Below are 27,747 nucleotides of genomic sequence, written 5' to 3'. Positions count from 1 at the left end.
GCGCAACTAATGTGCTATTGAAAGAGAACAAAAGGCACCCACGGGCTCCTTCGCAAGTCTTCAAAAGTAATCTCTACGCTTGCAACACTCCCGCAAAACCGTGTCCATCAGGGCCATCCCCTTGCCTTCTCAAGGCGAGATCGATGTACTTATAACTTCGTGACTCGTGCTGGACAACCGCAGAGACGATTTACAAGCTACGCCACATTCGTCGTCCCAGGGAAGTCCTTACCTGCCACAGCGACGTTCCCGCTACTCAAATACTAGTCCCAAATTGCCTTATGCTTTGAACACAGACGGGCTCTGCGCGGACACACGACCTCCTCAGTGGGCTATCAGCCACAGGAAAACTCTCCGACTCGAGAAGACGCTTCTAGAGAGAACCTTTTCAAATTGACCGGCCCCCTGCTTCTTCCACATTCCCGGCCTCTTTACGCTTTCAACCGATTCATGTCAGAACCTGCAATTAAACTCTGCTGAGAATTATAGTGTTTGTTGCGGGAGTCCCGAACCGGAAACCGACTTAGCAGTAGACAGTCTCAATTCGGTTCCACAAGGGTGTAAGTCCACGAGGGTATAAGTCCTCTCGTCTTTTCAGATTCAAAAGGCGCAAGAAATGATCATCGTGAATCTCACTCCAGTCTCTCTTTGCCATCACGTTGCGATATTGTAATTCGACAGGCTAGCGTCTTCCATCACTCCTTGAAGGAAACCCAGCATCCACTCTTTTTTTTTTTTTTATCAGTAACAGTTCGAGTCTCAACGTTGAAATGGCCTCTGTTTCGCTCAGGGTGCTCGCGGCTTTGGCCCTCGTCCTCTCGCAGCCGGCTCTTGCCGCCGTGTTCCCGAGCAACATGTTCACCCGTTCTGAGATCGAGGCCATGCCTCTAGAGAAGCGCGGCGCCATGGACACCAAGCAACTATGGGACTCGGCAGAAGTTCCTTACATCCTGGAAGAACTCCCCCACGACCTGTCAGAGTTGATCCGCGATGGCATGAGAGAGTGGGAACAGTCCACATGTATCCGCTTCCTCCCCAAGGCGAGCCAAGGTGCCTGGGTTAACTTCAAAAAGGTAAGACTCATAGCGAACTCGATCCAAAGTGCTTACTCACCGGACTGCTAGTTCGACAGAGGATGCTGGTCCGGTATATTGGGCTCTCCTAAAGAGGGAGAGACGATCGTGAACCTCGATTACCCGAACATTTGGCAGAAGGCCAATTCCTTGGGGACCTATGATGGCTGCGCCGAGGGCCGTGTGGCTGTACACGAGGTAAGAATTCATCCACCTTGTCATCTCGTCCACACATGGAGACTCACATGAGTACTCTAGCTTGGACATGTCATCGGACTCACCCACGAGCAACAACGCCCCGACCGCGATGCCTACGTTACTATCCTGGAAAACCGCATTCAAAAGTCCAAGCTTCCTCAGTTCGCTGTCGCGGCGAATGCCAGTACCTCTTTGCCGTTCGACTACAACTCCGTCATGCTCTACGACGCAAAGGCCTTTGCCAAGACCGCCGGTAAGCACACCATGGAATCCAAGACGTCCAAGGCCATCGACCCCTGGGATTCCCCCACGCCCAACGACTTCAAGGCCGTCAACGACGCCTACGGCTGCGAGGAGTACACCACCCGCGTGATCCCCCAGTGCCTCCCCGGCCTCATTCCGTCCGACGGCAACTTCTCCTCCTACAGCTTCATCCTCGACAACCACACCGATACCTACATGACCGCCAACAACTACACCCACCTCGCAGTCCACCAGAACTGCCGCTCCAACATGGCCGGCCAGGACACGGACAACTGGGGCTTCACCCCGCTCAAGGGCTGGGGCCCACGCGCGCAGTACACCGTCACCACGGGCCGCTGCAGGGATGGCCACGACCGTCACGCCAGCCGCTACGAGGTTGCGCTGTGCAAGGGCGAGACGGAGGGTGATTGCGACATCAAGTGCGGTCTGCGCCGCGTCTGCCCCTTTGCCAGTGGCACACAGGTCGACAGCAAGGCCATTTCTGTGATTGACGACAACCTATGGATTTGCCACCCTCACTAAGTACATTTCAGTTTGCTGGGACTGTCGCAGTTCGAGCTTTTCCCGATACCAAGACTAACCAACTGGATTATTCACTATTGAGACGTGTGAGGAGATGAGAGACGGCATAGCGTGCGGCATGTTGGAGTTTGGTGGCGGCGTACTGGTTGCCTGGAAAGAAGACAGAGAGGTAAACAGGCCTCTGGGATATTTCATTGCTTTGATCAGGACAACATGGTATCTGCTCTCTCGACATGATGTTTAAAGACAATCCTTGACGTTAAAAGGCCGAACGTATCGTTCAAGTAGTTTGAATGGTAGCCAATACTACTTATCGAAATCTTGAGCCCAACAAGGTATTCCGTCACACTAGACATGTAGTGTAGTAAAATGATAAAAAGAGTTCGAGAAGACACAGCCGTTTTTCATGTTAGGTGACCCAAGACCTCGCTGAACGTGACAGCTACCATCTCAACAGCATCGTGGCTTCGGCGAGCAAAAAAAAAAGTTTCAACGGATCGCCAGGGATCATAGAACCGATCCAGAAAGGGGGGGCGGTTTACAACAGTAGGTCAACAGGCAATCAATGGAGCCCAGGAGCCCGTGGTCATGGACTCACATCAAGACTTGCCTAAGAGAAAAAGAAAAACGATTTCACAATGGAGAGGGCCGACGATGAGCCGCAGTCGTCGAACGGATGAAGCAATATAAGTGATGGATTTGTAGTATCTCGTTTGATTCGAGAGTGTGAACCTCTCCGTCTCCTGGCATTCGACTGGGCGTTGAAGGAGTTGCGAGATCCTTCACGCCGGCAAGCGATTGGACATCACAGACCGCAGATTCTGAACGGCGAATTAATCACTGATGCAACGCATGTACAAATCACTCATACTGATGGAGTGCGCTTGAATATTTCAAAACTTTTTGGGCATTGACATGACTGCCCTTTTTATCTATTCACGCGCCATGCAATCTAGGTATATCCTCCTCGTGACGTGACCAATAGTAAACAACGAACCCAACAAGGCCCCATCAATGAAGTAACCCGTGCCCGTCTAATGCGTAGAAACCCCCAATCTCATGCCTGTAAATCGTTCATGAGCTAGGAGAAGAAAAAACCGCATTCCTGCACAGGTCCCATATCCGTAGATGCGCCCCTTCCACAAGAAAATCGTTAAGCTTCATGTGGCCCTGGATCAACCACCGCGACGCCACCGTCATACACCGTTCAGTAAACACTCCCCAGGATACTTCTGTCTCGCTTCTCCGCGGCGTCAATATCGTCTTCGTCTACTTCGGAACCTCGATCGCTGCTGTTGGTATCACCAAGGCGGTTGGCGCGGCGACGCCTGCCTTTGTCATCCGACTGCTCGTCCTCCGTGCTTGGTGTCATATTTCCCTTGGTATGGCCACCCACGATGCTGTTGATACTGCCATTAACCCCGTTGTTGTCACCGTTGGACGCAATGCCCATTTTGATCTTAGCCACGGCTGTAATCTCTGGTCTGTGGCCGTCCTCCTCGGAAGAGTCCGTGTCACTGCCGGCAATCGAGGTCTGCCCGGAAAAGGTGCCGCCAAAGTCGCGGCCAAGATTGAGATGCGGCGAGATCATGCTCCGAAGACGATCCTCTGCGGAGATGAAGGACGGGGTGCCGTCGGGGGATGACACAATCTCATGGCGGGCCCGGGCGACGTCGATCTGCGGTGGCCGGCCATCGCTGTCGGTGCCCTCGTCGGATGTGTACCCCTGCTCGCATCGCTTAACGGGTCGCCGCCCTGGGGCAGGGGACTGACGACGTGAGAGGCCACTCAGGGTCCCATTAGAGGTGACTTCGTCCGTTTGGCGAAGGGCTTCCAGATCGTCTCGCCTCTGATAGTGGCTCTTGTGATTACACCCGTTAGGACAGCCACCCCAACGCCGCGTGACGATGAAAGTCTTACTGCGTTCGATTAGAGTACCCGTCTTGGCATCCTTGTTGGCTATTTCCTGGTCTCCCTCAATCTCGCTCCGTTCTTTGTCTTCTTTCTCCTTTATCTCAGCGCGCTCCTTACGTAGCTCTGACCATGTCCGGAGTTTATTCTCGAGGGTGTATTTGCCGCTCTCCTCCTGCTTGCGCATGATGAGGAACTCGCAATGGTTAACGTTCCGCAGGTCCTCGAAGTACTCGACGGTGAAGTGATACCACTTCATCAAGAAGACACGGGACATGAGGCCGTGGGTAACTGCACGGTTCAGCAACACAGAATCGACTGCTCGGAGATGCCCGACATACCTAGCACGCAGACGCTGGCAAAGTCATTTTCGCCAAACTGACGCCACAGGCTCTCGTTGAAGCCACTAACTCTGTCGTAGGCGTCTGCGGCGCTCTCGCCATTGGGAATGCGGTAGAAGAAGTGGCCGTAGTCGGCGCGCTCTTGCCACATGCGTTCCATCTCGGCGGAGCATGGCTGGAAGTTGCCAAAGTCCTGCTCACGCAGGCGGGGCTCCTCGTAAACTTTGATGTTGGAGCGTTTGAAGGGCGAAGGGTCCTCCTCGTCGGATGTCAACGTCGAGAGGATGCCTTCGGTTGTCTCGCGGGTCCGGCGGTAAGGGGAGGTGAAGAAGTGTAGTGTGTCGTCAGCGCGCAACAGCTTGCGCAGATTGCGGCCGGCTTCGTAGGCTTGTTGCCAGCCATCTTGTGTCAGCTTTACTCGGTGGTCGGGAATCGTCTGGTGAATATCGCGGTTCTCTGTGTTTTCAGCGCTGGTTAGCAATCCGGCCGAACGGGGATTTCTCGGTCTTGGGGGGGAAGAGAGAGTCGCACTGTTGCCCTCGGACTGAGCGTGCCGGATGAGGATGATGAGCCTCGGTTTAACCATGGTGTCGGGTTGTGACGAGCGTTTGGCGGGTTTGTAATCGAAGTCGGGTGCCCCAAAATTGTGAAGCGGTCGACAGAGATGGTGACGGCGGTGTGTTGGGCAATGGTGTTGATGTTAGGAACAAGGGTTCTTTATTGCTCGGGAGATATCAATGAAAGGCGACCAAAGCTCTGAGCAAAGAAAATCGAGCCGCAGGTCGCAAAAATCGTAGCGTTGGGAACCCTGTTGACCGGGAAGGGTAGGGAAGTGTAGTGTAGGGAAAAGAATGAGGCTTGGCGGGGCAAAGGCAGGACACTGGTGGACGGGGGGCGGATGCTGGTCGCAGAGGCAAACCTTGGGACGGGGCTGCCGTTGTACGTGTATCGGTTTATGCCAACCTTAACCTTCGGGGCCGACGGGGAGAGGGATGGAGCCTGCTTTAGTAGTGTACGGACGTTTCCGACCAACAGGTTGAAGAGGTTGAGATGGGTTGAGTTTGGGTTGAAGGTGCAAGGAACGTAAGGCGTAGCAAGGAGTGGTTCAAGTGGGACGGAATGGACATGTCTGTCATTGCGAGAGTCACAGGGATCCAGTGTTTTTGGGGATTCGCTGTGTATTGTTCAGAGGCGTGACTCTCGGGGACTCTCAGGGACTGTTAGGTTGTCTGGTGTATTGCATGCATACATGCATGCATGCGATACGTATCTACCTATCTTGTGCCGCTGCCGCCATTAGTGACCAAGATCAACTCCCGCATAAGGCATCAGGACTGTACATTAATCGACGTCGCGTTGCCCCTCGTGTCCCAGGTATTTTTGGGCATTGCCATGGCAAACCGCCGGAGGTATCCGTATACCAGAGAAAACGACCCCTCATCCTACCCAAATGAATGACAGTCAAACATGACCCATCCACACTCAGAAGACAACCGAACCGACTGCAGGGCACTTCAGGCTCTTTGTTCCGCGGGGGGACCAGGCAGGCATCGCAGGACAGAGCCGCCCCCCCCCCCTCCGAGTTCCATTGTTCCAACGGGCCACGGCCCCTGGCCATCTGTCGCTCTCCAGCGGGGCACATCGGAAGATCTGAACGCCCTGTCAGCCAACCAGACGTCAGAAGCAGGGCTCAAGCTAGCACCTTAAGACAGGGAATCCGCGGTCCCTGATTGGCGCACCGACCCTCCGACAAGCGGCGAGGCTGTGTACCCCACCTTGCGGCGGCACGGCGGCACTTGCACGCAGTGGGTAAGTCTTTTTTTTTTCCCCACTCCCTTTCCTTCCCTCTTCAATTTTTATTACCAACGGACAACTGTGGATTGATTGTGAAGAGGAGGGGAACAGGGTCTGCCGGCACTGGCCAGAGCTGTCTTACCTGCAGAAGATGCCCGCATCCAGAGTGAAGCAAAAATGCTACGCAAACTGCAAGTAAACCAACAGACGGATGACAACTGCAGACATTCTGTTGGACGTGGCTGCAGTCTTCTCAACCAATTTCTCTTCCTGTGACTGTGATTCACTCATCACCTCCATCTCCAACCTGTCTTGCCGCCTGACAACCAACCGCGGTGCAACCCCATCACTCCAAAAGTGCGCCTGCGCCGCTCGTGTCAATCCGCATCCCATCTGGCGTGGTTCATCTGCATGCTCCGATAGACGCGTTGGCCAGAACCGCCCATTCCCAGCGTTGTCATTCGATTCATGTTCCCCACCTAATCCACACCTGCGTCGCACGTCGTCCCAATCATTCCTCTCCGTTTTCCTCAGCCTTTCCAACAGGCACCACACCACAGGAACCACGCCTCGCCGCAAACGTACCTTACCTTACGGTTTACCAACGGGCAGGTCGAACACCAGCTGCCGCCGCCGCCGCCACTCCCACCCCCGGCCCTCTCCTAGGTAGCCGCCCACAACCGACCTCGAACGCCAATCTTTTCCTTCTTGATTACGCCGCGCGCGCCTCTATCTCGCGATCTCTAGGGAAACTCGCATCAGACATCAGTCACCAACAATCACCAACAATCACCAACAGTCACCAACAGTCACCAACAATCACACGTTACCTATACCGGGAAGACGCATACAACCACGCACGCAGACGGCCACTATCACATGCGCTCGCCCGACCGCCCGCCCGCCAGTCCGCATCGGATACCATAGCACAAACTCGTAGCCGGGCCTACCGCGTTCCTTGCCCCGGATCAGCCCATTCCACATCCCAGCCTCATCCCACAATCATACGACCGAACCCCCCCCCCCCCCCCCCCCCCCCCCCCCCCCCCCCCCCCCCCACACCCCCCCCCCCCCCCCCCCCCCCCCCCACCCCCCCCCCCCCCCCCCCCCCCCCCCCCCCCGCCCCACCCCCCCCCCCCCCCCCCCCCCCCCCCCTTTCCCAAATCTCAAGTTCACAACGCAACCGCCCACGCCGAACCCGCAGACCGACCGACGGCTCCATTCCCGGAACAGCAGCAGCAGCAAGCATGTCCGGCGAAGGCCCCGAATCAATCCCCACCTCAGCGGACCCCCGCTCCCGCCGCCCGACCAAGAAACGCGCCCTCACCCCCGTGTCCGAACACGCAAAACACCTCGAAACCCTCTTCTCCAAACCCGACCAAGAAATCCGCCTCCCACCCGCCCCCGGCGCCGTCGCCAAACGCGCCGTCGCCGCGCCCCCCGAAATCGTCACGAATGTCCAGGGTTCCTCCGCCGGCGCCGGCTCCGGCGAGTTCCACGTCTACAAGGCCAGTCGACGCCGCGAGTACGACCGACTGCGCGCCATGGACGAGGAGGTGAGGCAGGAAAAGGAAAATGACGAGTTTGAGCGCCAAAAGGCCGAGCGCGCTGCCAAGGATGAGGAGCGCACGAGGAAGAACCGCGAGAAGAGGGATAAGAAGAAGCAAAAGGGCAAAAAGGGCCCCGGTGGTGGTGGTGGTGCTGCTGCTGTGGCAAAAGGACCTACCACAGCTTCCTCGAGCGGAGGTGATGCAAGGACTGCGGCGGAAACATCTACAAACAAGGAGCATGACGATGCCAAGGAGGACAGGGACGGGAGGAGCAAGGGCGCAGACACGGCGACGACATCCTCGTCAGGAGCTGCTCAGCCCCACGGTATTGTAATCCACGACGACGACTGATTCATCCGTGGTTGAGGGGGTTGACAGTTGTTTCGAGGATTTCAAGCTTGAACGTAAGCTTGGCGTCACCCAAAAATAACTTCAGACCAAACACCAAAAGTCCGGTGGGTCGGGTCCCGTCCAAAAAAAAAAAAATTGGAATGACAGACAGGAGACGCCACCAACAACCTAGGCAAGGGGGGGCACCCCCAGAGCATGAGCATGAGCATGAGCATCAAAGCTTTTTTTCTTCTTCCTTTGGAGCTCCTTTGGAGCTACTTTGGAAATGTCCCGAGAACTTCAGTCGTCTAGGTAAATTCTACTCCCATGTCTATGCATCATCCATACAGGGTATGACCTTTTTTTTCTTCTTCATAATCACTTCTCATCGCGCGACACATCAACAACTTTCTCTCCGTCCTGAAGAAAATACCAAGCCGACTAACTTCAACAGGCATCTCATTCGTCGCCGCCACCGTGCAGGCCGTTGCCCATTTGCGCCGCCTTCCTTGCGCTGCAAATGTCGTCTACTCTGAGGAGCAAGCAAGCGGACTGTGAGTCATGTATAAGTATTGTGGAAAGTACTGTAAAACCAAAAAAGGGGGGGAAGATGAAAAGTCGTAAAATCGATGTTTAGACATACCTCAATCGCCGTCTTGATGCTCTGCAGCTTAATAGCCTCCGGCTCCCACACACCGTACTCCTTCATGTCGGCGACCACGCCAGAGTCTCCGTTGATACCCCACGAGTGCTTGCCCTCTGCGTGCTTGGCGCGCAGGTCGGTCAGTACTCTGACCGGGCTGGCACCGGCGTTCTGAACCAGCGTGCGGGGGATGACCTCGAGCGCGTCGGCGACGGCCTTGTACGGCCATTGCTGGACGCCCTCGACACCCTTTGCGAGCTGACTCAACCGCACCGAGACGGCCATCTCCGTCGCACCACCACCAGGGGAAAGTCTGGGGTTGAACATGACATTGCGGGCAACGCCCATGGCATCCTGCAGATTACGCTCAATCTCGTTAAGCACGTCCTTCGACGGGCCGCGGAGGAGCACTGTGCAGGCCTTGGGGTTCTTGCATCCGGTGAGGAAGGTGAAGTACTCGTCGCCAATCTTTTCAATCTCGAACAGGCCGCAGAGCGTGCCGACGTCGGAGTCTTGGATGTCGTCGACGCGGTTGACAATGGTGGCGCCCGTCGCTCTTGCTATTCTGTTGTTGTCCGTCTTGCGCACACGGCGGAGAGCGGTAACGTTAGCCTTCATAAAGTAGTGCTGAGCGAGATCTATTGAATGTTAGCCCTATTCCCCAGCACGTGGTCGATCTCAACTCACCTGAGACGCCCTTCTCGGTGATGACCAAGTCGGGCTTGAGGGCAAGGATGCTCTCGCACATGGCCTTGACCTGCTCCTCTTCGATCTGCAGGATGCGGTTCCAGTCCTCCTCCTTGGAAATCTCAATGTTGGTTTGCGACTCGCCCTTCTTGTACTCCAGGGGGCAGTCGAGGAGGACGATTCTGGGGTTTTCTATTCTCCGGCGCATTTTGGGGTGGGTGATGTCCTTGTTGAGCATGACGCCGTCCAGCACTCTGCTGTCCTCGATCTCACCGCCCGGCACCTTCTCCACACGTGCGTATCGCTTGATGTCAACCTCGGTCTTTCCGTTACCGGCCTCCCAGGTGACGGTGCGGACAGCGCGGAGGGCCAGGTCGCACATCAGGTCGGACCATCTCGAGACAAACTTGGTGCCTATAGAGGAGGAGATGAGGCCGCGCATGGCCTTGTCGTCGTTAACGTCGATGGGGAGGGAGATGTCGTCGACGATCTCGAGGGCGTCCTTCAGCGCCCGGCGGAAGGCGGCGATGATCTGGACGGGGTGGATGTTACGCTCGAGCTGGGGAAGGGACTGCGCAAGCATCTCGCCAGCTGCGCCGGGTCAGTTTCTGGCTTTATAAGCAGGATAGCTTCAGGGGCTTACCCAGAATAATGACAGTCGTTGTGCCATCGCCAACCTCTTCGTCTTGTGTCCGGCTGAGCTCAATCATGCTCTTTGCTGCGGGGTGCGAGACCTCGATCTCTCTGAGGATGGCGTGGCCATCGTTGGTAAGGACGATACCTCCCATGGGGTCCAGAAGCATCTTCAACATGGCCTTGGGTCCCAAGCATGATCGAATAATGTCGGCGACGCTGATGGTGGGATTAGCGAGTGTCTATAGGAAATCGAAAGGGAATCGTACGTCTTGGCAGCCGCGATGTTGGACATCTGGGCCTTGCGACCCGTCTGCCTTTCACCGGCGCCGGTGTCTGGAGAATGCGCAGTTAGTACCTGGTCGTGATATTGTAGGGGGTAGCTAGTCAGAGCTCTGGGGAAGGAGGGGCTGCCGTACTCATTACCACTACTGGAGCCTGCATGGTTGTGCGACGACGATTTCAAAAATTTGAAAAAAAAAAACCTGATATCGTCAAGGGGGGTGTTTCGGCGAAGAGCTTCACCGTTGCAAAGGAAACCGTGGAGATGGCGGGGGTGGTGGTGCTGCTGCTACTCAAGGCACCGGGCTTCTAAAAAGTTCGCTGGGCGGGTTTGTTTTTCGGCGGGATGAAGCTGGAGCGCGGCGGAACCTATTTCCCGGCTTCACCGAGCTTCACCTGGCTTCTGGCACAGGATACCGACAGACCCACTTATGGCAACGTCCCATTCACTTTTGAACTACTCCATCGGCGAAGGAAGACCACGAGGGTGCACTTCATCGCTGATGCTCAAGATTATGGTATATTTTCCTATGGAGCTATCGCTATCAAACATCCCCAAGACCACTGTAGAGCCGCGGTGAGTGTGCTGTCTCTAGAGAAGCGCGGGCCAGCCCAGGAGGCCAGACCCCGAATATTGGATGTATTCGTCCCCGAATAGTGTAAAGCAGTACGACGCCATTGCTCAACTTTCTGCAATATTCGCTTCTAATTCGGCGATTCTCCACACCATTCCCAATCGCCACTACGGGTGTAGGCTCTACCAATGGACTTCGTTGCGGAGCCCAGAACTTCGAGGACCAACCACTTTGCCTTCGTATCTGTTGCGTGGCACTTTGTTGAGACCAGGCAGCTGAATCGTGTGTGGTAAGCGTGGCGTCCCAGGTTGTAGCGGCGGTAAAGCTGGTGTCCACATGGACTGAGACGCCTGGATGACTGGGGCAAACTCTTGCCATTCACCCTGGAACGTGATGTCTACGACGCAGTCATTTCTGGCTATGGCGTCCTGGAGTGAAGCCCATCGCTGCTTGTCGATCTCTGCCGCTGAGCGTAAGCGGTCCCAGAACTCATTCTTTCTCTTCAAGACTGTATTTTGGTGGACCCGTCTGTCTGTTTCTTTCCAAGGGAGGCCAGTTACTTCTGACGCAGAGAGAAAGTCCTCAACACGGCTGGATCCTGGGATGTGACCTTTTTTGGACCCGGTTGCAAAAATCGGCATACCGTCTCTGCACATCCTCAGCCTCATCTTGACGTCCTCTCGACCATCTATGGGCCCACATATCGAGAGCTTTTCAAAGTCGCCGAGCTGTGGAGGCTCATTTTTGTCCCGTTGCTCTTCCTCGATAGGCAGTGGCTGGCTCGTGTCCTTCAATATCAGGATCTTGTCACCAGGCGCAGCAATCTTGACGTATGATTGCGGCATCGGCGTCAGTTCCATAGGGACTGGGCCTTTGACCTGGACTAGGGGCTTGGCTATCTCGATGCATACCCATCTGCGTCTCACTCCGTTGATGTCGGTGCTTGGAGCAAATGTCAGCCTGGATCTGCCTCGAGCAAGTGCAAATGACTCACATATACAAATCGACCAACGAAAGTCTGTGATCCTGATCATGCCCGAAAAACATTTCCGTGCTGGAACTGGCTCCGTAGGCCTCCGCCGTGTCAGCACCCAGGGGCGGCCCCGGAAACGGCTTTTGTGTCATGACTTCCTCCCTCTGGAAGTGTATGCACTGTATCGTGCGCCTCCGGTATCCGTTCAATTCCATTGATCTGGCTTGTAAAGCGCTGAAGCTCATGTTCATTGACATGCCGTGGTAGTTGTGTTGCCACTCGACATTCATGATCTGACCAGCCCGCCGCCGAGCATTAAGACCCGGAATCGTATGAATAGTCCTGATATAGGGTCGCATCACCGTCGTCAGCCTGCGGCAGGCCCCTATACTTTGCACTGATGAGTCAAAGGTTCTCTGCCAATTAGAAGAGGACCTACGCAAAGAGCGATCTAGCTCTGTAGTGATCTCTAAGCATATTCCTCTCTTGGGCTAGTTTGATCTCCGGGCTATTTTTTGTCAACGTAGTTTCCGTGGATGTGATACCTAAGCACCTTTTCTTAGTTTCCGCGTCGAAGGCGACGGCACCCTGTCGCAGAGAGATTGGCAACCCGAGGGCATGATCGGTTAGATCGATGCCACCTAAAGCCATTATCTCGTTGCGGGATCCAGTCAGCGAACGCTCTGGTTCTTGTTGAATCCTGGTCTGGTGCTCGTCTCTTTTTTGCAATCCAGTACGAAATCCTAATGACAGCTTTTCCTGAACGCTCATGCCAGGCTTGAACTCGGCCATTTTCGCAAGTTTGTAGCCGGCATCGGTCTCGGCTTGGATATCTGTTGGATTCCGGCAAAGCGCCACCGTTCCTACCGCTATGGTTAACTAAAGCAAATGTTTGACTTATTCATCATACTGACTGTGGCGGGAGACTTCTAAGAAATGGCCAAGTCGAGTTGGTCGCGGTGGTCGAATTCCTGAGCCTAGTTCTGCAACAGATCAGGCAAGGATATTTTAGGCACAGCAACGTGAAGCCATAGGTCGGCCACAACCCTTTATATCATACCTGGATTCGCGACCGCCATGCTCCTTCTGTGCCTCACCTTGTGGGCCTGAGGTTCTCGCTGTTGTTGGTCCGCGTTCGCAATTAACTCAGGTCCCGCCGTGGGTGCGGCCACACCCCAATGGACATGGTGGTCGACCCGTGTTCTCTTGGGCGCACTGTCCAGAACCTCGCTCGCCTGTCTCTTGCAACTTTGAGCCCATGGAAATGCCATTCTGTCAGTTGCCGCGTCCTTTGCTGGTCGAAGAAGATGTCGTGTTGGTGGTGAACTAAGTGAAGCGTCTGGAGATGTCTCGAGGATGATTGCTGTACGAAGCTCAGAGCAATGAATAGAGCGGCCTTATCGCTTGTATTCGGTATCTCCTATCGAGTGGGCTGCGGCAGTCGTTATTGTCGGGAGGCTAGAAGACTTTGCGGAAAGGCGGGCTCGAAGACGGCCGCCACGTATCACCGGGTAATATTAGCCAGTGGAAAGGTTGGAAGCAAGTTGTCTATGGTGCGTAGAACCGGAATTCTAGAGACGAAGGAGGAATATTCGACTCTAATAAAGTAATCGCAGGCGAGAAAGGTTGTACCTTGAAGAAACGAAAGGAAGCCATTCACGGCCGCCTTACACCGATGTTGAAGTAGGCGTCCGGAACCAGCAGAGAGGCAAGTAGGTGCGAGACAAACGACTGGGCCCTTCATCGAAGAAGGGAAAAGAATTAATGGGAGTCTTGTAGACGCCCAGGCTCCGAGGCAAAGGAATGACAAGGTCGGTTTGAGAGGAACGAAAGACCTTTGCGGTGTGGTAGAAGACTGGATCTTCAGCAATATCCTGTGTCAACTTCAAGCGGGCAAGGCCTCATCTGGCCTCGATTGGGCTATAGATCAAACAAAGACGCCTAGAAGTGGAACCGGCAGAGTCGAGTCGGCTCAACACAGAGCCAAAACTCCCACGACGCTTTTTTCGGTACCTTGTAATTTGCCTAGCCCCGATAGAGCAGGTGAATCCTGTGTGTTACCATATTCCGGGAAAGAGAGGAGGAGATTACAGGAAGGTGGCTAGAATGATATCATCTTTACGAAGCGGGAACAAAATGGTCCCAACCTTGAGTAATGAGCCAGCCAGCTTCAACAAGATGGCGAATGTGTATGTCTAGTTCAGTCTTTCTCTGGACGAGTCCGACGGTTGCTCAATCTCTTCCCTCGTACACAAGCAGAAGCGAAGCAACTACGTACGCAACTATAGGTTCATTTGTTGTGTTGGGATATCGTCGTGTCTCGATCACAATTACCACGTTTTTCTCTCCACAAACCCCCCAAACACACGGCAAGTATTCGTCGAGTTGCTTCCTTACGCCCCGGCTGACCTCCGAACACCCATCCCGTACCCAATAAAATGGTAGTAACCCCGTCACGACGAGCTTGCCCATCCCTCTTCTCAAGCCCAGTATTGGCCCAGACTTTGGACGCCATTTACATGCATCGCCAAGCTACGGCGACGAGTGTCATCCCTAACATGAATCCATGAGAAGAATAAAAGCTAATGTATAATCCTGAAGTATTCCCCCCGCAAAAGACCCTCCTCTAGAGGTACGTCTCTATGATGGTATCCGCCTCGAAGCAGTTGTACACGATGAGCAGAAAGGACCATAATTAATCATGATGAACCAGATCTTTCGTAAACCCCTAAACGCCTGTTCCCACCCCCCAAATATCATGCCCTGCTAGTAATAGCCCCATTTTGTGTTTGAATGTAAATTGTAGTGCGAGTACCTGTGCGAATACAGCAGGCAAACAAAAGTGTATGGGGCATGGCATAATAGTCCCGCCTCTCGTTATTATTATTCTGGTTTTGCGCCCTTCTCTAGACTTCAAAAGAACCTGGACATGGCTCTGCTGAGATCGATGAAATCGACAGGCTTGGTGACGTAGTCGCTGAAACCGGCGGCGACGCACTTGTCCTGGACGTCGGACATGACGTTGGCCGAAAGCGCAATGATGGGCAACTTCTTAAAGCCCTGTTCTTTCTCCCATTGTCGAATCTCTCGGCAGGCCTGGTAGCCATCCTTGCGTGGCATATGCAAGTCGCACTGGGAAGCGTATTAGCTGGTGGATCTCCTTGCGGAATGATGAGAACCTACAAGTATCAAGGAGTAGTAGTTATGGACGTGGCCAAACACCATTTCGGTGCACTCGGCGCCGTCGGCCGCCACTTCGACCTCCACGCCGACCTTCTTCAAGTACTTTTGTAAAACCTTTTGGTTTACAGGGTTGTCTTCAACCAGGAGCACCTTATACCCCTTGTTGCCCATACGTTTCCCAATCTCCTGGTAACTCGCCTTCTGGGTTTCAACCATCCTTTGCGCGGTTGAGCGGTTCCGGTCGACGCTCAAATCGCGAACCTTGTCAGGATCGAAAATGACAGCAAACCTCGACGGCTTGACAGGTTTGTAGATGAAGGTGACAGCATTTTCCGACACAAGCTTCTCATACTTGGTATCTGTCGCGAGCCTTATCACTGCTTGCCGTTGGACTGAGTCTGACAGAATGAGGATTGTTGTGTTGCTGATTGTTGTCGTCTTGGTGATCTGCTCCATGAGGCCGATAATCTCCTCTGGGGACGGCAAGTTGAGGACAATATGGGTGAAATTGACAGACTCGTCTCCCCCAAGCAACTTTTGTGCCTTTTCAGTAGAGTCTAGTGCGGTTATTTGATGGGGTACGTCCTTTGGCAACGTCATCTCAATGTGTTGCGTAGTAGCCTCACGGCTATGGGTCTGGGGGCAGATGATGAGGATGGAGTACATGGGAGGCTTCAAGTCTTCGGGCTTGGTAAATTTGGAGGTCTCCGGTGTGGGTGTCTTGTCCGGTGAGGATTCGCTGGAGGGCAGCTCGAGCTTCATCTGCGACAGGTCTTGACCGCTTGCTCTTGCAGCTTCGCTGAAGTGGACAAGCCCAACATTGATTGAAGACACGGACGTAAGTTCTGTAGCCCGAGAAACGCTGGACTGGATTGACGGGGCTGAACTTCCACTAGAAGCAACAGCGGGCGACGTGAACTCGGTATCGGTCTTGGGGCTGTCTGTCGATGCAACCGTGGGTGAAGGCACGTTCTTTGAACGACGAACGATGGTCAGGTCTGGGGTGACCCTGGAGATGGGATGCAAGCTCTCTGGGCTCAGGGGCGCGTCGGGATGATCCTCCTTTGTCGGTAAAGCAAACCTGGCAGTGAAGGTGAAAGTTGAGCCTTTGCCAGGGACAGCGCTACCTTCCATCTTGCCTCCGTGAAGCTCCACCAACTGTCTTGAAATAACCAGCCCCAGACCACTTCCACCATGCTGTCTGGTACTGCTCCCATCTATTTGACTGAACGGCTTGAAGATGAGGTCTGCCTCCTCCTGTGAGAAACCACGCCCTGTGTCGATGATGGCGAATTCGAGCATGATCTCTTTCTGGTCCTGAGCCGAATCTTTGGTGGCATAGACCCTGCACCGGCTAAACACCTCGCCCTCGGCAGTGAACTTGATGGCATTGCCAATGACGTTTAGGAGGACTTGGCGAATGCGGACCTTGTCGCCCTTGACCCAGGCCGGGACATCCTCCTCTACAATGTAATTAAGCTCAAGTCTCTTTGCAATAGCCATGGTGGATACCAATTCATTGACATCTTCAATGAGGGAGCGCGTGTGGAACCATTCATACTTGAGCTTCATCATTCCGGCGTCGACCTTTGACAAATCTAGGATGTCGTTGATAATCATCAAGAGGCTGTTGGCACTCGTCTGGATGGTGTTGGTATAGTCGCGCTGCTCTTCATTGAGAATTGTGTCTTGTAGGAAGCTGACCATTCCCGAAATGCCGATGAGTGGCGTCCGAATCTCGTGCGACATGTTGCTCAGGAATCTACTCTTAGACTCCATAGCCTCCTTGAGTTTGGCTTCAAGCAGCTTGTGGTCGTTGATGTCCGTTGCCGAGCCAAAGTAGGAGCTGGCCCCGTTTCCAAAGTCAATAGTGTCGATCTCGACGCAACGAATTAGGTGCCACCTGTACTCTCCGTTCTTGGAACGCAACCGCACCTCCGTAGTGTATGATAGTCTGCCGTTGCTGTCGGTTGTCACTTTGATGACGCCCTGCCTAGCCAAAGCCGTGAGATCAGCGGTGGGCATTTCGTAGACTGAGCTACTACTCGAGCTGTTATTCCGCGACAGTGCTTGGTGGATGCCTCGAAGGTTTGTTTCCAGCTGGATTTGCGTTTTGCCCGATATGAGGCTGGCCAACGTCGCCTCAGACGGCACTGGCTCCTGATGTCCTGTACGGTCGAATTTGGACGGCATCGGTGTTGGTGGTCGGTCTGTGGGTATTTGACATTTAGCCAGATCCTCAGGATGCACGAAGTCCATGAAACCCAGCCCGAGGCAGTCTTCGAAGCTCTGCCCTGTGTACGAAAGCCACTGCTCATTGGCAAACGTGATACCTTCGTCTTCAGTTGCAGTGAATATGATTTGAGGGATGAGGTTGGCTAAGAGCCTGTGCTTTGCCTCCGAGGCCTCAATTTCCTCTTGCCGTGCAGCCTTGAGTTCCGCAATATGTTGGTCATGGATATCCATGTAAGAGCCGAGGAACTGCATCATAACCCCTCGTTTATCGCGAGACGCAACGGCACGGGCATAGAACCATCGGTAGGCCCCATCGAAGCGTCTGATGCGAACAGTTCTCGAGAATTGCTCGCCAGTTCGCAGGGAATGACTCCATGCCTTGAGATATTCGTCTCTGTCGTCCGGGTGGATGCTGCCCCAAGGGTCGGCAGCTAAGTCGGAGACCGTTTGTCCGCGATACGTTAGGTACCGACTATTCACCCAGACTATTTCACCCGACTGCGGAAGCGAGACAAAGACATGAGCAGGTAGAGAGTCTAGGATGAGGCCCTTGAGACGGTCTGATGGCGGTGGCATGTCCACTGGACCGACAGTAATCGAGCCGGTTCGGGTCGGTGCGGTATGGGGCACCGGCCTGCTGACCACGCTCGAGCTGGGTGGTAGCGACTGGAAGCTCGTCGCAAAGTCGGCACCGTAGGAATGCAGCAGGGTGTGGTGGCCCTGTTCCGAGCTCTTCTGGTCAGTTGATTTGAGTCGAGGTTCGAGCACCGCGATTTCCTCCAGGTAATTTTTGAGTTCGTGGGAGAGCACTCTCCTGGAACCTCCCGGTGTCGATACTCGGCTTTCGACATTGAGCTCGACCAAGTCTTCGCTCTCCCCGGGCGTCTGCGCAGGCTCCTTATTAAGTAGCTTGTACGATGCGGAGAGTCGAGCTTGGCGCTTGTCCATCGGCGAATCCTCCTTTGAACTCCTCCTCGCCCTCTGGGAGCTCGCAGATGATGTCTCAATCCTCGGGTTGCCCGACTTCTGCTTGGTGCCGAAGTAGCTGTCTCCCCCAACTTGCGCAGGGCTGGTTGCAAATCCACTCTTATCAATGGCATGGTGTATTGAACCAGGAGTGCCGAGCGGGGAGCCAGCAGCACTCTTGGAAACGCCGGAATAATCGCTGGGACTGGTAATACTGCCCGCCAGCGAACGTTGGGCAGCCATGTCGTCCGAAGCCATGAAGCTTAGATTGCCGATGCTGGTAGGGTCGGCCAGGGGGCGGCCGTCGGCAGCAAGCGCGCCAAACCCAGCAGTCTGAGGCCTACGCCGGTTGAGGCCAGCAAGCTCTGTCTCCAAATTCGTGTAATGACGACATAGAGAAAAGGAGGTTGCTAGGTGCGGGGCAAGATACTCCAACGAATGGCGTAGGTTTGAGGGATACGGGATGACGGGACTGAGAATCGACAGGATAGCGATGGGCGCAGGCTTATCTTTCCGCTGCCACGAGGAAGAGACGGCGTCGTCATCTTCACCGCCGCCAGAAGGGTCCTGAGACTCGCTACGGTTGCGAGAGTGAGACTTTTGCTCCAGTACAGTGGTGTCAAGCTTGAAAGGATGGACAGGTTTCGAGAGCAGCAGGTGCGTCAACGGAATGTGAAGGACGGTCCACGCGTTGTCCACGCCAATAGCTTCAGGTGGTTGCATTCCTGTGTAGTCTGCAGGTGCAGACTCAGGGTTGAAAGAGTCCTCGTCGACCATGGCATCAGTGAAGAAAGGATTTTCATTCGGATCTGCCCGCACGGCGGGAGAAGGCGCCGGAGACTGAGACCAGGGAGATGGTGGTGCCTGCTCGAACTCTTCGTACTTTGGCGTGGGTGGGCGTGGATCGTCCTCAGAAAGTCGCGAAATTATGCTAGATGGCTTGTCACCGCTGTGACTACGGCTAGAACTCCAGGAGGAATTTGAACCACCAAAGATCGTTGATAGCTTCTGGCCGGATTCGATCTTGCCCCTTTTCAGCTTTTTCCTTGCTGCCTCAGCCGAAGTTGTATTGGCAGTCACTTTTGACTTGGTTGGCGCCTCCTCTGGCAAATTCTGAAGGTAGGGGTAGCTTCTTGTCAGCGCGATAACCTTGCCGCGTTCAAGAACACGCATCACGCCGCCGTGGTCGATAAGAGGATCGGCCTCGTAATCTAGGGCTTGAAGTACAGGAAGCACCCTGCCCTCGGTTTCGGAGTGAGCCCCGATTGGAGCCTCCCAACTCGGAACATTTTGCTCTTCGGCATCATGCTCAGCGAGAGCAGACTGGTTCAATGCCGGGCCTAGTGGCTCTTGAGCACTATCCTCTGTCGCCTTGCCAGGCGGAAAGTAGCTCTTGCTTCTGCCTAGTTGTGCGGGGCGGCGTGAAGGCAAGAGTCTTTCGGTGCTGTTCCCTTTTCGTTCTCTGTTCTCCTCGTATGTCGTGAACGAGTGCCGCGTCTGCAGACTGGGCCGAGACAGCAGCCTAGGTCGTGCCTGGTCTTCAGGTAAAGGAGATTCTTCTGAGCCAATATCGCCAGCGCTGCTTGGTATCAAGCTGCTTCCCCTCGCCATGTATCCGAGGCTGAGATCATCTTCCTGGTGCTCGTTGTACGTTGCTTTTTGGCCCCAGGGCACGTTCTCGATATCCGTAGAGTCAGCTGGCACAGAGAGTGTCACCCTCTCGGCTTTGTACACATCTCTCATGATCTGAACGACAGTGTTCCACCACGCGTCCATTCCCGGCTCGGCATTGAGCATCAGCGACAGGTCGTAGAGGTTTGGACTCGGAAAATCGCCCTCCAATTGGCCAGTAACTCCAGCGGGGAGAAAGGTCAGGGCCGATGCGGGTGTCGAGGAACCGGACATAACTCTGTCCTGAGCGGCACCAAAACCCTCGAACGACATGCCCTGCGACATGAAGGCGGCGGCAGTTGGTGACATATTCCCGAATGGTCGGTTCATCGCGCCGGGACCGTACCCCGGCGTGTACATGCGCGGGAAGGGGTAAGAGGGCGTGCCTGCGACATGACCGGGCGTAATCCCGCCGCGAATGGTGTTCCCGGATTCGGTGGACGTTGTTGTTAAATTGGACAATGTCGTTGCCAAGCCCGCGATTCCAGCCTGTGTGCGCGGCGAATTGCCAGTTTCCTCCTGAATTGGCGACACGCGCATCTTCTCTGGGGTCGTCGCCATCAAGCCTCTTGTCGCCATCTCGCGCTTCTCCAAGTCTCGTGCCAGTCGCTCTCGGTATCGATTCAGCTGTATCTGAGATTCTGAGAGGGCCGGTGGCGTATCGTCGTCGGCCCCTACAGCATTCTCAGTCTTACTTTTTGCTTCCTTGCCGCCCATGCCACCAGCAACGTCATCATCAGCCCTAGACACACCCACGCTGCGCCTTAGGTTAGTATCCGGACCAATACCGCCAGGACTCGCGGCCTTGGTGACGAAGGGTTCGATTTGCGCCCGGGAGCGGTCGGTCGAAGACTTGGAAGTCTGCTCCTTGGACGCACCCGGCATTGCGACTCGCGCATTTCTACCCGATTTGAGAGAATCGAGGGTCAGTCCATAACGGGGACTCGGGAGGTTGACGGGCGATTCTCTGGTGGGCGACTTTTTCGATTCGGGCGTGGTTCGTCTTGGAAGGCTAAGCCGACGCGCAGAGGACGAGTCTTTCTTGTCTGCTGGAAGGCTCGTGCTTGGCATTCCTCATAGAATAGAACGCCCCATACACAAAAGTCCCAAGGTCCTGGTCGGAAGTGGTGATGTCGCGCCAAGAAGGCGTTCGGCCGGATTGTGACGAACGGTAACGGTGAATGAGCGTCTCGTGGCAAAGTCGAAAGGATGGTCAACGAGGGGGTTCGGTCGCGGTATTTTGGAGTAAAGGTGTGGGGGACACTGCAGTGAAAAAGTTCGGTGGGCAGGATTGCGGTGAGGCGAACGAAGGCGACAATCTGGAAGTCGAAGGAAAATGCCGTGGGTGGAAGCGCGCGCTGCGGTGGTGGAGGAGGATTGTAACGGTTTGGATTGTGTTGGTAGCTCGTGGTGAGTGTGAGGCAAGGTTGGTGTGGGATGGTACGGATGGGATGTGCGTTTGGACTGAACTGAAAGAGGTATGGACTGGAAGCGTACGGGACTGGGACCAGGACTACCCAGTAGTGCAGGTCTTTGGACTGGCAATGGGGACAGGAGCAAGTCGGTAACGCCAGTCGTCGTGTGTGGCGGGGCGTGTGCAATCTTGGTTGCTCTGGCTTTCTCAGTTTCTGTCAGAATGGGTCTGTCTCCTCGGTCTCTCGTCTCTCAAAAGTCTGCGTCGACGGCGGGCCTGACAGGAACGGTGAGGGTGACGGATGAGGGTGACGGATGACGGATGACGGACAACAGGGGGCGGGGGGGCAGGCAGAAGACTGTAGGAAACGAAGCGAAGCGAGAAACGCAGCAGGTGGGCGTGGGAACGAGAGGGTACAATGGACAAAAAGAACAAGAAAGGAAAGGGTGGACGGTCCACCGGGGGGCCTACCTTATGACGTAGGTAGCCCCGGGGCCTAAGTGAGAAAAATGTACGGGATGGCCAAAAATCCAACCGCACGGCATGCGAGAGGCAGCGGCGGCGGCAGCAAATCAGTCAGCTTCAGCTATAGGTGGGGGGCAACCCAACGGGGGAAGGGCGGCTCGAGGCGACCGCTGCTCAGCGTTGTCAATGTCTCGGCCAAGAATGCAGCAAAGCAGCATGCAGTTTACTGAATCCAATTTAGGTAAGATAGCTGGCCAGGTATTGGAATCACCGGCCATGGTCTCCTTTCCGGTTCATCAAACCAAGCTCTTTCCCAAGGTTCTTGGGCAGTAAATAGCTAATTACGGGCAGCCACCAAGGCAAAGGGAAGCAAGAAGAAAACACGCTGGACCGTTCTGCCAACCTATGGGTGCTTCCTTGAAAGATAACTGGCCTGGTGGGCCTAGGATCCCTGCCTGCTCGACGTACCGATACTCGTCGTGCCTATGCACTTGAGGTGCCTTCTATGGAATATTCTCATTACCTACCTTACCTGCCTTACACCAGCTTACTTGTCCTGCCATCACCATCATCTGCTATCAGCACAAGAAAGGAACCCTTCAACTCGTCGCCGCAATTTTACTTCCAGCTGGACTCGTGCTGTCCGGGCCGCAAAATACAGAGGCATCTACGCCGTAACGCCCTACGTTGACACGCTTGAGTAAGGTAGGTAGCAGTGGCTACAATAGTGTGAGGTGGTATCTCAGCACGCCAGTCGCAGCCGGTGTGGCAGTCAGAGCACGCACATTCAAGTCGCGGATACCTTCTACAAGAGTGGAGGTACCTGTGCAGTGTAATGTACGTGCCCTGGTTAGATGTGGGGAGTCCTGTATCCGTACCGATACGTGCCCCATTACATCACACGGGCGTGGCTGCCGCTGGCCCCCAAGCTCCACACGCGCGGCATCCACTCAAACCTGCCTCTCCGTCTTCGTTATACCCGTCTATCCACGACTACCTAATACTTGCTTCTCCAAAGTCTTCCGTCTCCAACTCGTCCGTTTCTGCATTGGTGGTGGCCCTTGTTTTCCGCACCGGCGACTTGAGCAAAGCATCTCAGCCGTGGAACGAATTCGTATCTGAGCACGCAAGGTACACACACAGGGCAGTCTCCTCCCCCTTTTCCTCCGCGGTTCCAACCCCAGACTACGCCGCACCGCATCGCACTGCCCCTAGCAGCGACTCGGCGGCTCGCGGCTCGCGGCTCTGGGAAACTCGGAGCCAGAGGTAGAGGAGGCTCCATCGGATTCTGTCCGCCGTTTCAATGGCAAACTCCACGTCTCCCGTAACGGAACCCAGACCGGCCGCTCTCTTGGCCGGGACTCCCATACCTGAGCAGGGCCTTTGCCTTCGCCTCGCATACATGAGCCGCCAGAAGTCAACGACTAGTCGGCCTTGTTTTGACATATCGAACGCTCCCGGACCATGGTGCCTCCGTTCAACCTCCAAGGCAGAGACAAGCTCATGACTCTGCGCTTCTCACCATCAGCGTATGCGTCCACGGAGTTGTAACACGTTGGAGGTTGGCGGGATGTCCTAGACACGACACGGGACACGGGACACGGAACACCCCAGCTCAATAATTCGGACGGAACTACTCAAGCAATCCGGCCCGATTTGAGATACCACGCGGCCATCGAAAACTTCAAAATCATGGTGCACAACTCTTAGATCGTCCATCACGCTCATGGCATCCCCGCCGTATTGACCACAAACAAACCAGCAAAGCCAGGGCAACCCCCAACACACTGAGCTGCGGTCAATTCTCACCCGGTTGCCCACAAGAATTTCAGAACGGCATGCTGCAAGGTCGAACACAATTACAACGTCGTTGCAGCAAGTTCAAAACTAAGACGGCACCCAAGGCGATCATGTCCAACAACAGACGTGGAAAGAAAGTCGGCTTGCCATGTACATTGTAAGTGTACTCTTGTGCAGTGTCGCGAGACTCGCGAGCGAGTGACGGATATATCACGATTACGGAGCGCCCGCCCACTCCGTCCGCGACTTCGTGTACGACACGACGGGCCGCGCGCGATATTAATTCATCTGGACTGCGTACTGGTGACCGCCGTCATTGTTCCGACTCACGTGGTCAGGATTGAATCGCCACACGGTTTGCCGCCCGTCCACGCCGGACCCCAGCTTCCATTTCCGTTTCCGTTCACGTAGCTTAACTCACGACAAGCTAGCACGGCAAGGTATGCTAGGCCTTCTATAGATTTGTAGGCGGTCAACTGACAAAGCTCCCGCCCTGCTCCCCGCATGAGGGTGAGCTTGGTTGCCTACTTATTGGGCGACGCTATTTGGTCGCGATTTAAGGCTTCATTCAGTCAACGAGTCTGATCGATGATGTGGGGTTTGATATGCTTGACCTGTTGATGAACTCCACCACACCGTGGCAGGAGATTGGGATATGCCCTGGGAAACGGTGAGTTGGAACGACGACACGTTGACGCAGCAGCCTCGCTTTGCAAAAATTTCCCGTCCCTTTTCAGCTTTACCGGCAGTTCGGTGCTCAAGGGGTCAATCTTTTGCTCACTTGTTGATGAGCTGATCAGTGAAAACAGGACTCTTTTACGGATACCCTATTCACTTACGCCGAACGTGGAGCGCATGGGCAGCCCAATGGAATGACTGACTAACTCACATCTGCGTCCTGAACCTCACTAACGCGCGGTCTATGGAGCAAAACAAGCTTGTCAGGCCATCGGTGAATGCCATAGACAGACTTACGAAGGGGGCATGATCGTTAGCGGATTGGCTAAATGGCACCAGTTCCAGAAGAGAATGTGGCCATTCCATTCTGGCTCTGCAGCCCGAGCGGGTGTCCCGCCACTGCGCCGGTTTTCGCTAACCTGCGTGAAAGATGCGATAACTTCGGAGGTGGCTGAAGGGGACCGGCGATGCTGCCGTACCAGGGGTTCCGTTCCGTCCACGTTTGATTCGCGGCTAGGTCGCGTATTTGCCAGGCACGTTTGTTTTTGTCTGACTATGCGCCGAATGCTCTCATTTGCCCCCTTCTATTTCCTCAAGCAACAACAACCATACAAGTACTCACTCGCTGGTCGTCCTTCCCCTGGTAGCAGCAAAAGCACAAATAATCACCCGGCCTGCCTTGCTCCTCCTCATCATTTCGATAGACCGAAGGCCCGAGGCTCGGTGACGAGATAGGTAGTGCGACAACCTCGACAACTCCAGCTCGGGATGCACACTCACTCAGCACGTCAAGCGAGAGACAACGGAAAGCGATGGATGAGTATCCTCCACTACAATTAACACCCCTCTCTACCCCGAATCCAGGTTGAGCCCCTCATGTCGTTCCTACAGAGCGAACAGGACAGCGTCTTACAGCAACAGACAATTCACCGAGCTAACGGACGCTGCTCCGGATACAAGGGAGAGCCAAAGTCAAGAACCTTGTTAACTACTCTGTATACGACACCCCACAGGAGACAGTATCGTGACTTGTGAATTCCAAAGTACGGTTTGAGGAGGAGTCAACTCTTGCGCAGCTCACGACTTGCGCTCTCTCCACGGGCAGATCCATTTTTTTCGACAACGCATGACCTTTCAGACCCCTGAAGCTTGTCTCTGCCACGCTAATTGAGGACACGATGACGTCAGTATGCGTCGTTAGCCAAGCGGCTTTCTCGATGGCGCCCTAACTGTAATGGGCATCCTGGTCAGTGAAACGGGGATTGGGAACCTGGCCCCTCGGTTCCTCGATGAGGCACAAAGGTACCTGTGACCTATCGTAACCGCCTTGCAGCGAATTGTTCCATTTTCCCATCCATCCGAGCATCCTTTTTGCAGTGTAAGATTACGTATTGACACCCATAGGGCGCTCACCTTGCCTACTATCTCGACTCATTACTCACTACTAAAGATAAGTTGATGGAGTCAAATCAAAGGCGAGCTTGGCCTCGTTCCCGATCGCTTTGGTCCGCGCTCCACACAAGCCATCCCCCAGCAGACCACCGTCCCAAACATAACGATCACCGTGGACTTCACGGCTTTTTCTGCCCAGCTCCTGCGCCTTGCTTGAGAGCAGGCCAATGAGCCTCGGACCTCCTCTCGCCTGTCCATTCCGTAAGACTGCCACGATACTAACAGCGCTCTAGAAGCCTTCCTCTTCCGTCTAACCACCGCGGCACGCGTAGGTACTTCTCAGCATTCGACCAAGCCAATCAAGGAGACGGAGCGGCACCGCAATTTTCTCCTACTTATCCGCATTGGTTGACGTGCAGCAGTCCGACATTTCCCAGCCACGGCGGCGCCCGTGCTACATTTGGGTTGCGGCAGGCACGCACGCACATTACACGCACATTATCTGCACCCCGGTACACGCAGCACTCCCGCCTTCAGCGTGCCGGGCGGGCATCTTTGTCGGGGTTTAGTCATCGCGACTACAAAGTACACTACAGGTCAACCCAAAGGCCCCATACACCTATGATTAAACGTTCAGACGAGCGTGGGGAGCATGCTTGTCCTTCCGGCGTCGACTTGGGATGAACTGAGACGAAAGCCATATTAAGGCAGAAAGGCTTACCAAATTCGAAGAGGAGGGGGCAAGAACGGGTTTAACTTGCCTCTATCAACGCGTTCCTGAGACCGCGAATGGCGGAAGCAGCGGGACCCGATCGGTCGTTGCGAAACCCACAGCGTTGCCTTGATCGTCGCTGAGACTTTCTTGTTCGTGCCAAGCTTTGCCATATCAAGGCCCGGAACCGACAAGACGGACCTTCGGCAACGGACATGCTGGAAAGCTGATCCCCGTTTTTTCCAAGCCACAATTTTCAGCCACACCGAGGTTGTCTTTTAGCCACGACATACGACCATCGTGACCTTCACCTGTGAGTATCCCCTGATTTCTCTCATCCAACTCACGTCTTGATGGGCCTAGTACACTCAGGGTTTGAACTTGAACTCAATAGACAGCAGGTACCAATCGATCGACTGTTGCTGGCGGGCCCTTATTGATGAAGCACGCGCATATCTAGAGTTCTAGCCCAAGACTTCACTCCTTTGGGCGTGGCGGCCATAGCGGATGGTACTTACACGGTATGACCAACCAATCAACCCGAAATTTGCTGAAATTTCCGTTGGCACCGAAAACCTTCAAACGTGTCCCGAGTTTATGGTGGTCCTCGGGAGTTTGCAGCCCTGCTGGCTAACGCTTTGTGGATAAGTTCCCACTCCCTCGGACGCTAGCGTCGACAGACGAAAGCCGAGACGGTGGATGAAGTCCTTTCCTCTCCAACACCAATCCGTTATTGTCGATCTCGACGAATGTAGCTCCTTTCTCACTCGCTAGAGACAATTCCATTCCTGGCTCGAAGGTTGGTTCCCGAACTTCTCGATAAAGTTTGGTCTCGGATTCCAACTATTTAGTAGGGTCTTCAGCGCTTGCTTGTGAATTTACAGACCCGACAAGCACAAGAACTTCAACGAGCTCTAAGCAAGAAGCTTCATGCTTGCTTGGATTCATCCCGAGGGTGACTCGTCGCTATTTAACATCGACATCGACAAAGGTTCTGTCAGTGTTGTGGAAGTGAACCGACTCTCCAAGGAAGGCGAATCACTTTGACTTCTGCCTCGTGCTGGCCGGTGATCCTGGCAAGTCGACCCCAGTTGACATGAAATAAGAACCAACGTCAGGAGTAGACTCCGGACACCTCGGTACACAGGCCCACTTTGAGCTGGTCTTACCTCATCTACCGACCCCATGCAGGGTAGCTTTCCGCTTGACGGCTAATACTCAGCCGTAGCAGGCAGGATTACGAACTTCTGGACTGGCTACCGCTCTGCAGAACGGACAGATCCTGTCCTTGTGCAATCCAGAATAAGAAGATTGTCCCTGGTGCCAGCTGGAGCCGGGCTCTTGGACACTGGGCCAGACTCGGCAGCTACCGTGGAATATCCGAGCATTGCCAACTACTCCCGAATCCCCTCGACTGTTTTACATACATCTTCACGAATTACAACAAAGAGAGAC

The 27,747-nt window shown here is 54.6% G+C and overlaps 6 protein-coding genes across 6 annotated transcripts; 2 read left to right on the top strand and 4 right to left on the bottom strand.

Moving 5' to 3' along the window:
• Nucleotides 1-770: 770 nt before the first annotated feature.
• On the top strand, nt 771-2,057 carry CORC01_04331 (uncharacterized protein; the record flags this gene model as incomplete). Its single annotated transcript, XM_022615979.1, has 3 exons — nt 771-1,073; nt 1,125-1,271; nt 1,332-2,057. 3 exons carry the CDS (start codon nt 771-773, stop codon nt 2,055-2,057), a joined length of 1,176 nt encoding a protein of 391 aa, XP_022477494.1.
• A 1,207-nt stretch (nt 2,058-3,264) lies between these two features.
• CORC01_04330 (phosphoglycerate mutase) lies at nt 3,265-4,895 on the bottom strand (the record flags this gene model as incomplete). Its single annotated transcript, XM_022615978.1, has 3 exons — nt 3,265-4,259; nt 4,310-4,765; nt 4,841-4,895. The coding sequence occupies 3 exons, from the start codon at nt 4,893-4,895 to the stop codon at nt 3,265-3,267; spliced, it is 1,506 nt and encodes a 501-aa protein (XP_022477493.1).
• A 2,455-nt stretch (nt 4,896-7,350) lies between these two features.
• CORC01_04329 (uncharacterized protein) lies at nt 7,351-8,004 on the top strand (the record flags this gene model as incomplete). The annotated part of the gene is made up of 1 exon (XM_022615977.1): nt 7,351-8,004. One exon carries the CDS (start codon nt 7,351-7,353, stop codon nt 8,002-8,004), a length of 654 nt encoding a protein of 217 aa, XP_022477492.1.
• Nucleotides 8,005-8,442: 438 nt separating this feature from the next.
• On the bottom strand, nt 8,443-10,390 carry CORC01_04328 (T-complex protein 1; the record flags this gene model as incomplete). Its single annotated transcript, XM_022615976.1, has 6 exons — nt 8,443-8,535; nt 8,627-9,264; nt 9,314-9,904; nt 9,957-10,165; nt 10,216-10,282; nt 10,366-10,390. The coding sequence occupies 6 exons, from the start codon at nt 10,388-10,390 to the stop codon at nt 8,443-8,445; spliced, it is 1,623 nt and encodes a 540-aa protein (XP_022477491.1).
• Nucleotides 10,391-10,985: 595 nt separating this feature from the next.
• Nucleotides 10,986-13,047, bottom strand: CORC01_04327 (uncharacterized protein; the record flags this gene model as incomplete). Its single annotated transcript, XM_022615975.1, has 4 exons — nt 10,986-11,745; nt 11,798-12,211; nt 12,330-12,609; nt 12,837-13,047. 4 exons carry the CDS (start codon nt 13,045-13,047, stop codon nt 10,986-10,988), a joined length of 1,665 nt encoding a protein of 554 aa, XP_022477490.1.
• Nucleotides 13,048-14,689: 1,642 nt separating this feature from the next.
• CORC01_04326 (hsp90-like protein) lies at nt 14,690-20,716 on the bottom strand (the record flags this gene model as incomplete). Its single annotated transcript, XM_022615974.1, has 2 exons — nt 14,690-14,908; nt 14,960-20,716. The coding sequence occupies 2 exons, from the start codon at nt 20,714-20,716 to the stop codon at nt 14,690-14,692; spliced, it is 5,976 nt and encodes a 1,991-aa protein (XP_022477489.1).
• Nucleotides 20,717-27,747: the final 7,031 nt, after the last annotated feature.

This window comes from Colletotrichum orchidophilum (assembly GCF_001831195.1).
Source record: "Colletotrichum orchidophilum strain IMI 309357 chromosome Unknown Scaffold_28.1, whole genome shotgun sequence".
In the NCBI taxonomy this organism is placed as follows: Eukaryota; Fungi; Ascomycota; class Sordariomycetes; order Glomerellales; family Glomerellaceae; genus Colletotrichum; species Colletotrichum orchidophilum.
The sequence above is the reverse complement of the archived record's forward strand: the minus strand, read 5'-3'. Positions and strand labels throughout refer to the sequence as shown.